Source organism: Scomber scombrus, chromosome 11 (assembly GCF_963691925.1).
Source record: "Scomber scombrus chromosome 11, fScoSco1.1, whole genome shotgun sequence".
Taxonomy (NCBI): domain Eukaryota; kingdom Metazoa; phylum Chordata; class Actinopteri; order Scombriformes; family Scombridae; genus Scomber; species Scomber scombrus.
In genome coordinates this window covers 25,263,802-25,279,132 of record NC_084980.1, presented here as the reverse complement: position 1 = coordinate 25,279,132, position 15,331 = coordinate 25,263,802, and the positions used below count along the sequence as shown (strand labels likewise).

Genomic DNA, 15,331 nt, shown 5'->3' with positions numbered 1-15,331 from the left:
GGTTGTTGTCTTCCATAAAATCTGTCAAACTGATGAAGTGTAGGTATTGATATGGACACAATGGTTAGGAATATGTAATCAATTATAACCTGAGACAGAGGAAGACACACAGCTATGCATCTTATTAACACGTCAAACAATACAAATGTTTCAAGAACTTAAAACAGGCCGTCACAAGATGTACTGAAGAAAGTAAAGTGAACATTTGATTTCCTCAAATAGCTTTATCGTGTTTTCTGTGGATATAAATTCTGCTCTACATTAAAGTAACAAATGCGATCTGCAAGCACAAAATAGTACCTGTTGCTAATTTGGTGACCAGAAAATGCTCTGACACACACACACACACACACACACACATGCTTCAAGGAAGATGAGTTCAAGTTTGTGTTTTGTCCTAAAGCTCTGTGATGATATTAAGCCCTTCTCATGTCTTTATTGTGTTCCTCTTATTCATTTGTGTAATCTTACTCTGCGTTTTAAAGTTGTGTCTCTGTATCTTGCCTATATTTATTCCCTTCATGTAACTACAGTTGAAAAGTCTGCACACACAATCTGTGAACTGTCTCAGTGTTTCATTGTTTGTTTTAATACATGTATATAGGACTCCAGGAAAGCAGGATTGATACTAAATTAATTTAAAAGAATAAAATATGACCGTTTTAGCCTGGTTCTATCACCATCGACATCCCATTTCTATTTAGCGACTGAAAATGAAACCAAATGGCATCTCTGTCTATCAGGTTCAGGCTGATTTCAGTATGTATATATATTTTTCACTTTACTAATTTAGGGTCAGCAAAATACATTTTAAACATGAGTTATGTATTCCCCCAAAATAATAGACAGTGTGGCGAAGGCTTTGAAACTTGTTGTAAATCACAATTTATAGAAAACACAATTAAAACAAAAATAAATTAAAGATGAATCAGTCTGCGAGTGCAAATATTGAAAGGAAATATACTAAATTTTAAAAGCTCCACAAATATTATCTTCTGTAGCAGTTGAAAGATAAACTGAAAGTCAAAGCAACTAATGAAGAGCACATACCTCAACCATAAAACCCTTTGTATTTTTACTTTAATAACACAAAAATGTTTTAATTTTTAAAAATCTCTGCCTAGATATATTAGGGCCTTTAACAAGAATGAATAAAGCATATTTTAATTTAATGTATGCCCAAAAATATAATAAAAAAAGTTCAAATTTTCACTGGTTCAGTGTTACAGCATATTTTGTCAATAATGTCTAATTCAGAAACAACTTCCAGCAGTGCCTCACTACAACAACCAGACTTTGAAAACAAAATCAACCAACAACAGAAAATATTTAAAGAAAAAAGTTTGACCTTGTGTTTCCCACGAACACAGCACACAAGCGATAACGAGAAGCACGATGTGAGCCATTGTGTCCTTCTTATGACAAGATGAGGAAGTGGGCTTGAACGTGTTGCCTCTGAAGCCACAGATCTCAGAACAGGTTGTTTCAAACTGTGACCACTGAACAGAAAGCCCCCTTTTCAGATTTGCCAAAATAATTATTATATAAAAACCTAAAAGAAAATTGAAAAAAAACAAAAAAACTGAAATGAAATATAGTCTCTAATCTCATAATTAAATCATGTTTTAGAGAGAAAGGTCTCATTTGAAAGTATGTTTTCAACAGATCTCTCCATCTGCACAGAAACTGGATTCAAGGTAGGTTTCTTTAGATTTAAAACGCTGATACATAGAAAAGAGAAAAGCAGTCAAAGGTCAAAACCTCTGGTTCTTCTCTCCATGTCTACCTGTGCAATGACTCCATCATCTGTAACCATAGCAACCAGGTCAGCTGGACCAGAGACATGAAGGAGATTCAGCCTCTCTGCTCTCTAACTGCTGGTGAGTGTTGGGCCTCATGGATGAAATCAGATCAAAATATGAAGGTAGTTATTTAACAAACATATTACTTTAGCAAACTACTGTGACATTTTCATAGATCTTTGGGTTAACTTTGCAAAAGGGATCATGGGGTGCATATAATTAGAGGAACATACTGTATTGCAATATGATGCATTTCAACACAAATGCTTTGCAAACATACAGTATTTCACATTTGAAGGTTTAAATGCTCAATTAACTTAATTATTCATCTGAACTGACAACTTGAAAAACACCCACATTTACACAAGGAGAACATAAAAATACCACACAAGCGATTGTATAGTCTTTTTATTGAAATGTATCATCTATTCAAACACAATTCCAACAACTGTTTTGACTTGAGCTAATTCTACTTGCTAAATCTTACGCTATGTGTTAGTTCAGTCTGTGTGTTCGTTAAATGAAAGGATAGGAGAAGATGAGCGGTCTCACAGGCTATTTTATTTAGCAGTAAATGAATAAAACATACAGAGCTCTGGGTCGAGATCTTCCTGTCCCTGATGAACAACAGTGGTTTGTCAGTTCATGAAGTCTGACTCCTATCCTTTCCCTGACCCATTTATACAAAAATACAGAATGTTGATGTAATGTGTGAGGTGTTGTCGTCTCCTGATTGGCTGTTGATCTGACTCCATCCTCCATCTTCTCACAGTCCAGGATATGTGACCTTCCTGGGACCTCCTTTAAACAGGCGCAATAGTGACTTCCATGTGACCCCCTTCCTCTGAAACTACACAATCCAGACCTCCTGTGGGGGGTTTTAAGGGTTAGTTCTGTATCGTTTAACACAGGATGGTCAGGGCTCTGACTGAATGTTTGACCCCGATCTCCTGTTAATAATAAACCTTTAACCTATACAAGTGGGACGTGTCAACATCAAGAATCTACCTATTTAATTACACTTCAGGGTAAACTGTCTTCCAGCTGGGATGCATTCTTATTACACAACAAGCTTACTGCTTTCAAATTGTTACACATAGGACCACATATTTATATGAAACAAACAACAAAGTAATTAATCCCCTTATCTGATATTTTAGCAGTGGCCAATTCATAGCATATCTCTACACAACATAACCTCCGCAACATTCTCTTGTTGAAATCTGCACCGCTATCCTGGTAAACACCCTGATCACATCCCGTCTGGACTACTGTAACTCTCTCCTCTTTGGTCTTCCGCGGAAATCTCTTCACAAACTCCAGCTGGTACAGAACGCAGCCGCCCGTATCATTACCAGAACTCCCTCTATTGAACACATCACTCCTGCCCTGCAGCAACTTCACTGGCTTCCTATCAAATCCTGCATTGACTTTAAGATTCTACTCCTCACTTACAAGATCCTTCACAACCTGACACCATCATATCTCTCTGAACTTATTCACATCTACACACCCTCCAGAACTCTCCGATCCTCCTCTGCCAACCAGCTCTCTACCTCGTCTGCCAACTTAACCACCATGAGGTCAGGAGCCTTCAGCCGATCTGCCCCCCGCCTTTGGAACTCTCTCCCACCAGACATTTGCACTTCTGACTCTGTCTCCACCTTTAAATCCGGCCTGAAAACGCACCTATTCAGAGTGGCATACTCTGTCTCACACTAACTATGCAATCACATTCTTGTTTATTTGTTGTACTGATGCACTTTGTAGTCACATTCATATTTATTTCTTCATCTTTGCACTAAATGTTACCTGATTTATAGTGTTTGATGTACTGTTGTTGTGTTTTATGTGCCTTGTAAGGTGTCCTTGAGTGCTTTGAAAGGCGCCTTTAAATAAAATGCATTATTATTATTATTATTATTATTATTATTATTATTATTATTATTATTATTATTATTATTATTAATATCATTTACAGGTTTAGTTATCAAAATAGTTTAAGAAAGGTCTCCACACACACCGAAAATCATGGTGTCGTTTAGCTATGATGACAGGGTGCAGAAAACTCCAGGTTTTGTGAATTTTCTAAACATGTGTGTGTGTGTTTCTGTGTGTTTAATGTAATGTATGTAGAGTAATGAAGGTTCTTATCTATAGAGAGAAAGTGTTCTGTAAGTAAGTATCTGTGGTATTCCTGCTCACATGATGATACCGTCCTTACCAAAACTCTACATCGATCTTTATCACACCAGAGAACACATTCATCACACATAACATACAACATAAACAGGAATGTAAAAAGTAAAATCTGTATAAATACAAGTTAAATAAGAATAAAGATACTAAGAACAGTATACTAAATACAAACAAAGGGTTAGGGTTAGTAGTAGTGCATAAGGGCTAACATATCCATCTACCACGTAGGGCCCGCTGTAACGTGCCTGAAGAGTAGAGCCAGGAATAAGCAACAACACCAGAACTCTATCACCTGGACTGAAACTTCTACTCTTTGCATTCCTGTCAAACCAACCTTTTATCTTAACCCTTGCAGTAGACATGTTTTTTTTAGCAAGCTCACAAGCACGATGAAGCTTAAAACGAAAGTCACAGACATAATCGAGCAGGTTCTTCGGTGCACTATCACCCATCCACCTTTCCTGCAGAAGCCTCCGGGGGGGCCCCGTACCGTATGTACGAACACCAACTCAGCCGGACTGAAACCCAGGGACTCCTGCACCACCTCGTGAGCAGCTAGGAGGAGGAGACAGACACCCTCATCCCCGTCCTTGCTGAATTCAAGGCAATAAGTTCGCAACATGGACCTAACCGTTTGATGGAATCGCTCCAGAGCCCCTTGACTCTCTGGGTGATATGCACTGGAGTGGCAATGTGTTATGTCAAGCTGCTTTGTGACCTGCGCGAAAACCCGTGACATAAAGTGACATCCTTTTTCAACCCCGGCCAAAAAAAACAACGCAAAACTCGATCATAAGTTTTGTGAACTCCGAGATGGCCAGCAAGTGGATTATCATGCCCCAATGTGAGAACTTCAGACCGAAATGGACACGGAACCACCACCTGCATCACCACACCCCAATCATCCTGGGTGGAGACATGATGTGGCGTCCACTTACACATAAGCCCCCCATCCCGTAAGAAATAGTCAGTAGACATAGCCTCAATCTCACCAATTGACAAAACAGTGTCAAAAAGAGGAGCAAGTGTAATGTCCCGCTTCTGCTCAATAAGAAGCTGATCTCGGGACATAAACACATTTGAACCTGGCTCCTTCACAGAAAAAGAAAAAACGGGCTCCGGGGAACAAGGCACAGATGGAGACATCAGGTCACCAGAACTAGCCATAAAGCTGTCAGCTAAGTCTACTTCTTCCTGATCAGAAGAGTTCCGCACCCGGCTTTTTAACGTTGCACGAGTGACGGCATGAACAAAAAACACTTCTGGGTATTTCTGTTCTAAACAATCAAAGCGTCCCGAAGACGGCACAGCAGTCACCTCCGGGTTAACCTACCCGCTACAACTACACGCCCCTTATTTCTGGCGGTACGCCTAGGGCACCAATTCATAAGCCTTAAGCACCGTAGTTTTAACTACCTGGAGAAGCAAAGACCAGATACTTCTAGGCCATTTTAATGTAGTCTCAACACGCTCAAACAACACAAAGTATTTATCTACATCCTTCCCACAAAAAGGAGGAACAAGACGAATACATTTATTAACATCAAAGTAATCAGAAGGAGAGTCAGACAGAGCAAATGAGGAAGACTGCTTCAGCTCAAGCTCCTTCAAACGAAGCTGCCAGTTTCCTCCGTCTTCCTCCGTCTTCCTCACATTCATTACTGAGTTCCTTCTCTTGTATATCTAATCGGCGCATCTCAATTTCTAACTCCTTTAGTCGGAGCATTTGCCCTGGGTCCCGCTTAGCAACTGGCGAGTTCATAGCCGGCGCACCTGTGCCACAAGGCAGAACACATCTTTCAGCCAAGGCGGTCCACAAAGCAGATTTGATCCCCTGCTTCCGCAACAGTTTAGACACAGCTACCTCAAAGTGATCAGCAATCACACACAATTGTTCTTTAGTGCAACGGTGGAACCAATCAAGGCTAGGCTGTGCCACAAACTCCTCCAGACTGAACTCCATCCGGAGAAGTCAAATACCAGACACACAAACACAGCCCAAACCACACAAACAACGAATCACTGCCCAGCAACCAGAACATCCAACACACGTGTGAGCCAAACCTACAACACACGAGCAAACCACACAAAGCACCCCCCCCCCCCCCCCCCCCCCTACCTGTGCTGACCGAAATACACACAGCTACAACGCTGAGGCGAAACACACCATCAGCAACTAAACCCACCACAGCATAGAAAAAACGCTAATATAGGAAAACTGTTTTGACGAGCCCCCAAATATGTTACGGACCCCCTACCATACAGGCTTGCTGAGAGGGCGTAACACATTTAAAAGGAAGCTCAGACACTAGAGTTCTAAATGAAACCAAAGTTTATTTAAGTAAAACAATGGAACTCAAAGTATCAACAAAAAGAGGATGGAGATCCTAGCTGAAATAAACAAAAGAAGGGAAATCACTGGGCCAGCCACACAGTGGCCCGTCGCACCAAGCTATCCCCTCTAACCAATCAAAAAGGAAAAGAAAAGCAATCTAATCCTAAATGAACCAAAGAAAACCGAAAACTAGACTACTGGTGATCTCCAACCCAAACTAAAACAACAAACTAACAAAACAAAACTCCAGCACTGAAAAACCTGCCAGGGAAAGAAAACAAAGGGGGAAAAGGGAAAAACTTCCGCCTCGTAGTTGTGTACTGAACAGTGGCTCGGGAGAGACTAAGGCTGTGTGTGGTACCATCTGTTGATTGGTACCACTCCTGGACAGGTGTGCTTTCCTGGAGGATAAAAACAGACAAGAGAGAGGGCGCCAGATTATATATGTATATATATATATATATATATTATGTTGAGCGTGTCAGTATAACCCCTATATAGTGCCCTCAAATGTTCGTTAGTTTGCGTCCAAAATCTTGATTTGCTGCTCACTACTGAGTGTACTATAGTGTTTATTATATAGCTAGTAGTGAATGAGTGGGGGTATGTTCCCCTGGGAGAAACTTTTGAAAAACGGGACTTTTAAGAGACTTATAATGGTACAATTTAGACTTAAAATATAATACATTCAAGTTACTGTATAATCAATTAAGGGCTTATGCCTAATTAAGGTCAATAGGCCTAGTAGGTGGCTCACTGGAAATGAAAGCAATCATGTCGTTCTATTTCAGGTACCTTTTTCATGCTGTTGCATTTGTTGTCCACTAGGTGGCCATGTCCAATAAATAAAATGCATTTTAGCTAATGTAGTAGAAACCATAGCTCTTATATACAGTCTAAAACACCTTCAAGGTTACTCTTCAACATCACTGTTCAGTTTGATTTTGTCTTCATTCACTAAATGATTATGATGACTATTGTTACTGCTGTTTTGTCATGTTAATCAATCGACATTAAATAGAGGGATTGAGAGGCTGTTAGTGCAATGCAAAATTATTTAATGAAAAGAGTAAAAGATACAAGTTTCAATGAACAATGATTTCATACAGTCACTCAAACCACCACACCATAACAACCGAAAATATTATTGCCTCACTGTTATAACTAAACAATATCTTTGTATATCTTTGAATCTTTGAAAAAGGTATTCTTGATACATCACAGCTCTGCTACATCTTGGACAAAATGAGTGAATGAACAGTGATGATTACAAACTCTCAATCAAATCACCTCACTATAAAAACTCAGTAGCCTATTTGCAACATCAATAGAACTGTAAGAAAAAGATGTCTATGCCAGACAGTGGACCATAATGATGACTTCTTTGACATTAGTTGGATAAAACCTGTTTAGTTGGCGGTGGAGTTTTGTTCAGCATGGCAAATTTCATTCATTCTTTTGGTTTTCTTTATAATAGGGGTATGATTGATGAATATCTTATTTTCCCTGTAATAAGCTATGTGTTCCTGAGCCATTAATCAGTCCGAGAAACATGGTGGTGCAACAAGGCACCATAAAAAGGGCTCATTCTGTTGTTATTAATTAATGGGATTAAAACCTAATGCAAACATACTCGTGAATATTATATTCCATTTCTACCAATAGGTCACCCTAAATCTTACACACTGGTCCTTTAAACTTTCTACATAATGAGCTCATGTGCAAATTAAAACAAAACAAAAAAGAAAATTACAGTAAAATGTTACCACATCACTCTATAAAGCTTACCCATTGTTGTAGGTTGAGGTGCAAGGCAGCGAGGTAAAGTATAACATTACACTGGTAAGGAGGTGTGCTAACATTTTAACATAAATAATTTACATAAAAAAATAAACTAATCATATGAGCATAATTCAGTAATTTCATTTTACATTCACTATCCAATATACTGAGAACCCACCTGCTTAGAAGAGGGCTACTGTTGCTGTGTACTGTCTCTTTAAACAGCAGCACAACATGTTTTTAAATATCTTTGTAAGAAATAAACGTAATTCTTAAAACCTCCCCTTTAATAGGAAGAAACCTAGCTCCATCTGCCTTAGATTGGTTGAGACAGACATCATCACTTATCAAAACTATCAGGATGACAGGAAACTAAATTTCATTTTCTCTTGACAACAACAGCACTTCCAGAACCTCAGCTTCCTATGATGTATTTGTGGTAATGTAAAGTAATTCCTGAACAAAGTCACCAAACAACTCTAATTTTATTCATAATGTTGCCTTCTGTGGTGCAGGACACATGCAGAACCCAACATCCAAACATATTTACATTGCAGATATGAAGCTTAGCAAAGGTTCAGTCAGGAAGATTTTTTGCATGCTCACATCTACAGTTCTATTTCTCATCTCTCTGTTATTTTCATCCCTCTCACAGCTCATTATTTCCTTGCTGTGAGGCATCAATTAAGACATCAGCTGTTCACATCACCTGGACACATCTAACCAATAGCATGATGACACACCTTCTTTGTCAGCTTATCATATTGCAGCTGTCTTTTTTAATGTTTCTCCTTCTCTGCTCAGGTGCTTTCTTGATGCTGTTTTCCTCAACCTACCACCTCCCCATATCCACCCAGTCTGCAGATTCATAAATTCATTAGTTCATCAACCTCATCAGCCTGATCAGTCTCAGCAGAAGTCATCTGCCACCACCATCAGTGTTTGGACTCAAGGGCGGGATCTATCATGCTGCTGCTCAGGTCTGTAGTCCTTCCATTCAAAATCTCCCTGCAGAGTCCAAGCGCCAAAGACTTTTGACATTATGTAATCATCAATATTATTTGCATGCGTGCATAATAAAGTAATTCTCTGGTCTCTCCTGATTGAAATGGTGTTTAGTCTTTGAGGAAACTTTCTGTGCAGCTTTTTCAGAAGCAAAAGTCTTACAAGAGGGCCAATAAAGTTCTCTAAGCAATGTGTTTGAAGACCACTCTGGGGCTGAGTGGGACTTAAAATCCATCATGACGCACCACGATTAGGTCCTGTGAATGGACTGAATCATCATTTATTATTATTGTCTGTGTTTTTTAGTTGGTGGTTGGACTTTGAGGTTTGGTGATTTGAGCATAAATGCTCTCTGGATTGGGGGTGTTTACAGTCTCAGTGGATCGTACAGGTGCAGCTGGTCCTGCCAAAGAATAGATGGTGTTTGGAGAAAGACCTGAAGCATCTTCTGTGGCAGTCTGATTAGGAATTTGGTTGAGATTGAAATCCTAGAAATAAATCAAACAACCATGTTAGAAAAATGTTTTCCGTTTTCACTTGTCTGACATACTCAGTACAGTATATATATTTAACCCTATTCAATGAGAACTCAAACTATAGGTTTGGACAGGTAGGTTTTGATACTTCTGGAAGTAATTCAGTTCACAGAAAGACATTTATCATTAGAGAAAACAGCATAAACAGTGAAATCTGCATGCGGCAGGTTCCGTAGCAGCAAGCAGCAGCAGTACAGCAGACTGGGTGAAGCAGCTCTTGTAGCACAGAGATGGAGGATTAGGGTTAGAGTCATTCAGATAGACTGCCAAGTCATTATGATGAAGTGTTTGGTGTGCATGGTTATAGGCTGGCAAGTGCATTAAGAAAGCTGCATTTCTGTTCCACTTGAACTTATACAAGGTGTTTAATTTTCTTTTCTTCTTTTTTTTAACATGTAACATTTCCTGTTTCTGAAAATCAGGTCTTAACTGTTAAATTATTTTTCAATGTGAAATTGTGTTCCTCAGTTTGACAAGCAGGGTTGGGAAAGTTATGTAAGAAAACACTGTGACGCTTACCTGAGGATTGTCATATATTGTATTTTCGCAGTTCTCTGTTTTCGTTCTTTTCTGTTGGTCTGTCATAAAAAACATTGTTGATTTGCTTAACAATAATAATAATAATTATTATTATTTTTATTATTACTATTATTATAAAGGCTATCATGATTGATGTTAATAAGATTAAGTCGGAAAGTTAAACAACTTGTAAAATTCAAGATGGACAGATTTTTGCAGGAAAAAGAAAATAAAACTGCTTATTGAGCTCAAATGTAAAATAAAATGTTCCTCTTGCTCAAGTTCCCTGTAGTGGAAGGGCTCGTGTCTTTTAGGTCACATTTTTTGTAGCAGAAATGAATGAGAAACATGACATTGATTATGTTATTTAAATAAGATCAAACTTTGGCTCCTTTAGTTATTAGCTTCACCATTATTATTACTGGTTAACTGATATTCATTCAATTTATGCTTGTTTTGGTTTCCAAAGCTGGCCATGAAAGAAAAGGTTTGTGCACCACTACGGTACATAATGACAATCTTGTTGCACACAGAAAGAGAATTAGAGTAAAATATTTAAATGAAAATGACTTTTTTGGTCTAAAGCGGACTGAAGAAACCTCTTTTACCAACCAAGTATTTTCAAAGCAAAACATTCATATTTTTATTTCAGTGGGACATTAAAGGTGCAATATATGACATTCAATTCCACTAGATGTCACACTAAAGCACCAGCATGTCACACTAAAAAGAAATATGCGCATAGTTTACTCAATAAAGTTGGGGGGGAAAGAAAGCGGACCCTGAACCAACAGCTCAACTCAATGATCAAACTGTCAAATTAATCAGTGCTGATCAAATACACTGACTCTCTCTCAGACTCTGTTACTGCACTGTATATGTCTCTCCTCAAATGTCTTCAAAACCAAATTTTAGTGTAACTGTTTAGCTGTAATATGAGAAACTTGGTGCCGCCATGTTGGAAACAAAAATAAAGAACATAGAAGAAATCACATGCACTAACATGCATATGTGGCAAAACAAAGAACAGAGAGGCTCAGATTACAACTTCACTATATCTTTAAATAGAAAATAGTTTTTATGTGGCTGACTGTCATATATAGGAAATGTTATCACTCTGATGCCATTGTTTAATTATACATGAGAGGTTTGTGGGTGTGGTGGGATTTCTCTGCTACAATGATGAAATTCATATACAAACATCTATGAAGATTTAAATGACATTATTTCTCTTATGCTGAAATGTACACTGGGACTTACATATTAGGCCGCCAAGGACAAGGCCAAGGCCAACGAGAACTGCAGCCCCAGTCCCAAGTGCTGCGCCCAGACTAGTAACTGCAAATGAACAAAAACAACTGATCAAAAAAAGGTTTACATATTTAAGGGACATGGGCCAAACTATATTGAGCAATCAAAATGCGATGGCGCGTGCACGAGATACAATCTGCTCCCGTGCTTTGGTTAATTTGTTCACACAAGACAAGTGTAAATACAAACAGACAGCACAACAGACTAGACTTTGTCCCTGGAGCATGAAGTGCAGTGTCAGACTCTGGCTGCACACTGCTGCTTAATAGTTAGGATGGGTATTATAACAATATAATAGGATGGGTAAGGATAGGACGCAGACTACATCGGGTGAACCCTTTGGAAAAAGCACTGAGACCTTTTCCTCAGGCCAAGCACCTCTAAGCGCCAGCTCAGTTGTATTTTTTGTCTCTACTGTTTTGTGTATCTATATAAAAAAATAATAAAAAGAATTTCAACGTCATACTGGCACTGGACGTCTTTTTACTCAAAAAGTAGCACTACCAAAATATAAATATACCGTGATGAGAAAGGCGGGTCTGTTGTGCTGGCTATCTGTATTTATGCTTATCTCGTGTGCATGAATTAACCAAAATGTGGGAACACATTGTATGTCGTGCACACATAATAGACTTTTGAGTGTTCGATGTAGTAAAACATGGCCTTGATTTTTCGCTCTTTGATCCCTTCCGGTCTCCGTAGCAAAAACTTTTTCTGTCCATTAAGAAAATGTTAATGTGTTGACCCTCACAGTATTTGGTAACAGATGTTCATGGTTCAGGTCAACTTGCACTGCATAACAAGTAGTGTGTGTAAACTGTGTATTTTTGTTAGCTGTTCTTTCAGTCTCACCAACAGTTGGAGAGCAGAGAGGCTGAATTTCCTTCATGTCTCTGGTCCAGTTGACCTGGTTGCTATGGTTACAGATGATGGAGTCATTCAACAGGTAGACACGGAGAGAAGAACCAGAGGTTGTGTTCTTTGACTGCTCTCCTCCCTCCTGATGGCAGGTTTGGTTGTCACATCTAAAAGTGCTGCTGATGAGAGAGTCCTTTGTTCTGCAGGTCACAGTGAGGTTACAGGACTCTCTGCTGTTAGACACAGAGTTCACTGACAGCTGAACTGGAGACACTTGATCTAGAGGACAAAAGGTAGGTGTGAAGGGTTATAAAACAGGGTAATACTGTGTATCAATGTTTGAAATCTAAAGAAACCTACCTTTAATTATGACCTTGTATTCAGCTACACGTTGGTTTTTGTCTCCAGTTATGAGTGCAGTGTAATCTCCACTGTCACTGTGTTGCACATTCTTCAAAAGCAAAGAGTGATTTTGTACAGAAAACTCAACCCTTCCTTCATAAGTAGGTAACTGACTTGGTCGAGGATTTTCACCAAAACGTAATCTCACTATATTGTTAGTGCCATTGAATGTCCATTTAATTTCTTCACCATCTACTAGAACAACAGGTTTGTTAACATCCAGATGTAAATTCTTCCCTTTCTGCACAAACACAGTTGTCACAGCACTGGACCCTGTAAAAAGAACACACATTAAAATCACTTGTATGCTTTTTCAGTCACCACTGTTCATTAAAAAGTGAGAGTATTGCTGTTACTGCCTTTACTCCCCAAACACTGAGCAATGTTTGTAAATTAATTTGTATCATTTAAGACAAATAATGGCAGAGAGTCTTATTATTTATAGAAGATTTATGAGTGCAATAAAACTTGATTTTTAGTAGAGTTGTCCCCTGAATGAGGAGCCTCTGATTTGAACCTTTTGTTGTCTTACAGTGCATCATTGTACACAGAAACATAATTTGAGGTAAACTCATCATAACTAATTATACAATACTTACTATACTTAAATAACCCCATTGTGTCTACATTGTGTCAATTATCATTATGCAGCCACCTGCTGTCTAAACGAGATATGTCTGGCTAAATCATAATAAGAAATAATTTAGCATAATGTTGTTGTAATTGTCCCCTGGTATTAAAAAGGTTTCCTGTTGAGAAGTTTGCAAGTTGTGCAATCTTTGCTGTAACACTGTTAATTTATTGTGAATGTTTATCAGTAAAAATAGTTTTAGAGGTTCAACAAAGAGTGAGAAGACAGAAGCTGCAGTTCTTCTAACAGTGAAGAAGTTTAATGACAAGCTCCTCACTGTAGATTTAGATGTATAAAAGTAGAGATATAGATGTATAGATGGTCTGTGGCTGCTTGTCTTCCATAAAAGCTGTCAAACTGATGAAGTGTAGGTATTGATGTGGACACTAATATTTGTCATAGTTAACAATATGTAATCAATAATAACCCTAGACATACAGATGAGGACACACAAGTCTGCATCATTTTAACACGTCAAACAACACAAAGGTTTCAAGAACTTAAAACAGGTACTGACAAAAATGTAATGAGGAAAGAAAGGAAGTAAATGTTTAATTTCCTCATTTAGTTTGAAGTACCTGTTGCTAATTTGGTGACAAGAAAATGCTCTGACACACACGCACGCACACACACACACGCACACAAACACGCACACACACACACACACACACACACACACACACACACATGCATACACGCACACACACACACGCACACACACACACAAACCTACACACACACACACACACACAGACACGCACATGCACACACGCACACACGCACACTTGCTACACGGAAGTTTAGTTCAAGTTTGTGCTTTGTTCTAAAGCTCTCTGATGATATTACGCCCTTTTTATATAATATTTTTTCAATAATCATAATTTATTGTGTTCCTTTCATTCACTTGTTTAATCTTACCTGCATTTCTGTTGTGTTTCTATAGCTTGCCCACATTTATACCCTTTTTTTTAATTACAATTTTAAAGTCTGCACAAAGAATCTGGGGAATCAGTGTTTCATTGTTTGTTTTAATAAATGTAATTAGGACTCCAGGGAATAGATAGTACTGATATTTAATTGTTTTATAACAATACGACTCTTTAGCCTGGTTCCATCGCCACCCTCATCTCTATTTTAATTAGCGATTGAAAATGAAACCAAATGGCAACACTGTCTATCACGTTCAGGCAGATTTCAGTATTTTAGTTTTTCTTTTTTATACTTTTTTAAGTTATGTATATAAATAGTTACATTCCTGGCAGTGTGGTGAAGGCTTTGAACTTGACCATAATACTGTAAAAAGTGTTTTGTTTTTATTTTATCTCTGTCTGGATATATTAGGGAGAATAAATAATGCAAATTTTATTTTAATGTATTGTTGTATTCTAATTTCTCTTACACTGAAGAATACTTTATCATTAATTCCTTTTTTCCCCATTACATCCACCAGAAAGGTAATAAACCCCAGATTGTTAACCATGAATAGAGATAAGTAATAAATGACAACATCTAAAAAGGTTAAAATTGGGAACACTTTTGTAGCTGAGTGGTTATCGCACATGCTGCATAATTGCCCCGTCTCTGGTTCGACTCTGGCAATGAAACTTGCTCTCTCTCTCTCTGTGTGTTTCCTGTCGGCGGCCTCTATGCCATCTATTTTCAAATAAAGGCAAATGCCCAAAAACCTTATAAAAAAAGTTCAAATTTTCTCTGAACACATTGTTCAGTTTTATAGCATATTATATCAATAATGTCTAATTCAGAAACAACTTCCAGCAGTGTCTAACTACAACAACCAGACTTTGAAAACAAAGTCAACCAACAACAGAAAATATTCAAAGAAAAATGTTTTACCTGTTTGCCATGAATACAGCACACACACAGAAAAGAGAAGTACAGCGAGACCCATTGTGTGTTTGATATGACAAATGAGGAAGTGAAAACAGTATTT

At 38.2% G+C, this 15,331-nt stretch overlaps 1 protein-coding gene across 1 annotated transcript; it reads right to left on the bottom strand.

Annotated features, from left to right (window-relative positions):
• Positions 1-7,743: 7,743 nt before the first annotated feature.
• LOC133990067 (uncharacterized) lies at positions 7,744-15,289 on the bottom strand. Its single transcript, XM_062428247.1, has 6 exons — positions 15,235-15,289; positions 12,708-13,022; positions 12,342-12,626; positions 11,439-11,516; positions 10,179-10,237; positions 7,744-9,611 (listed from the first exon to the last, which is right to left on the bottom strand). The coding sequence occupies exons 1-6, from the start codon at positions 15,287-15,289 to the stop codon at positions 9,426-9,428; spliced, it is 978 nt and encodes a 325-aa protein (XP_062284231.1). The 3' UTR covers positions 7,744-9,425.
• Between the last annotated feature and the right edge of the window lie 42 nt (positions 15,290-15,331).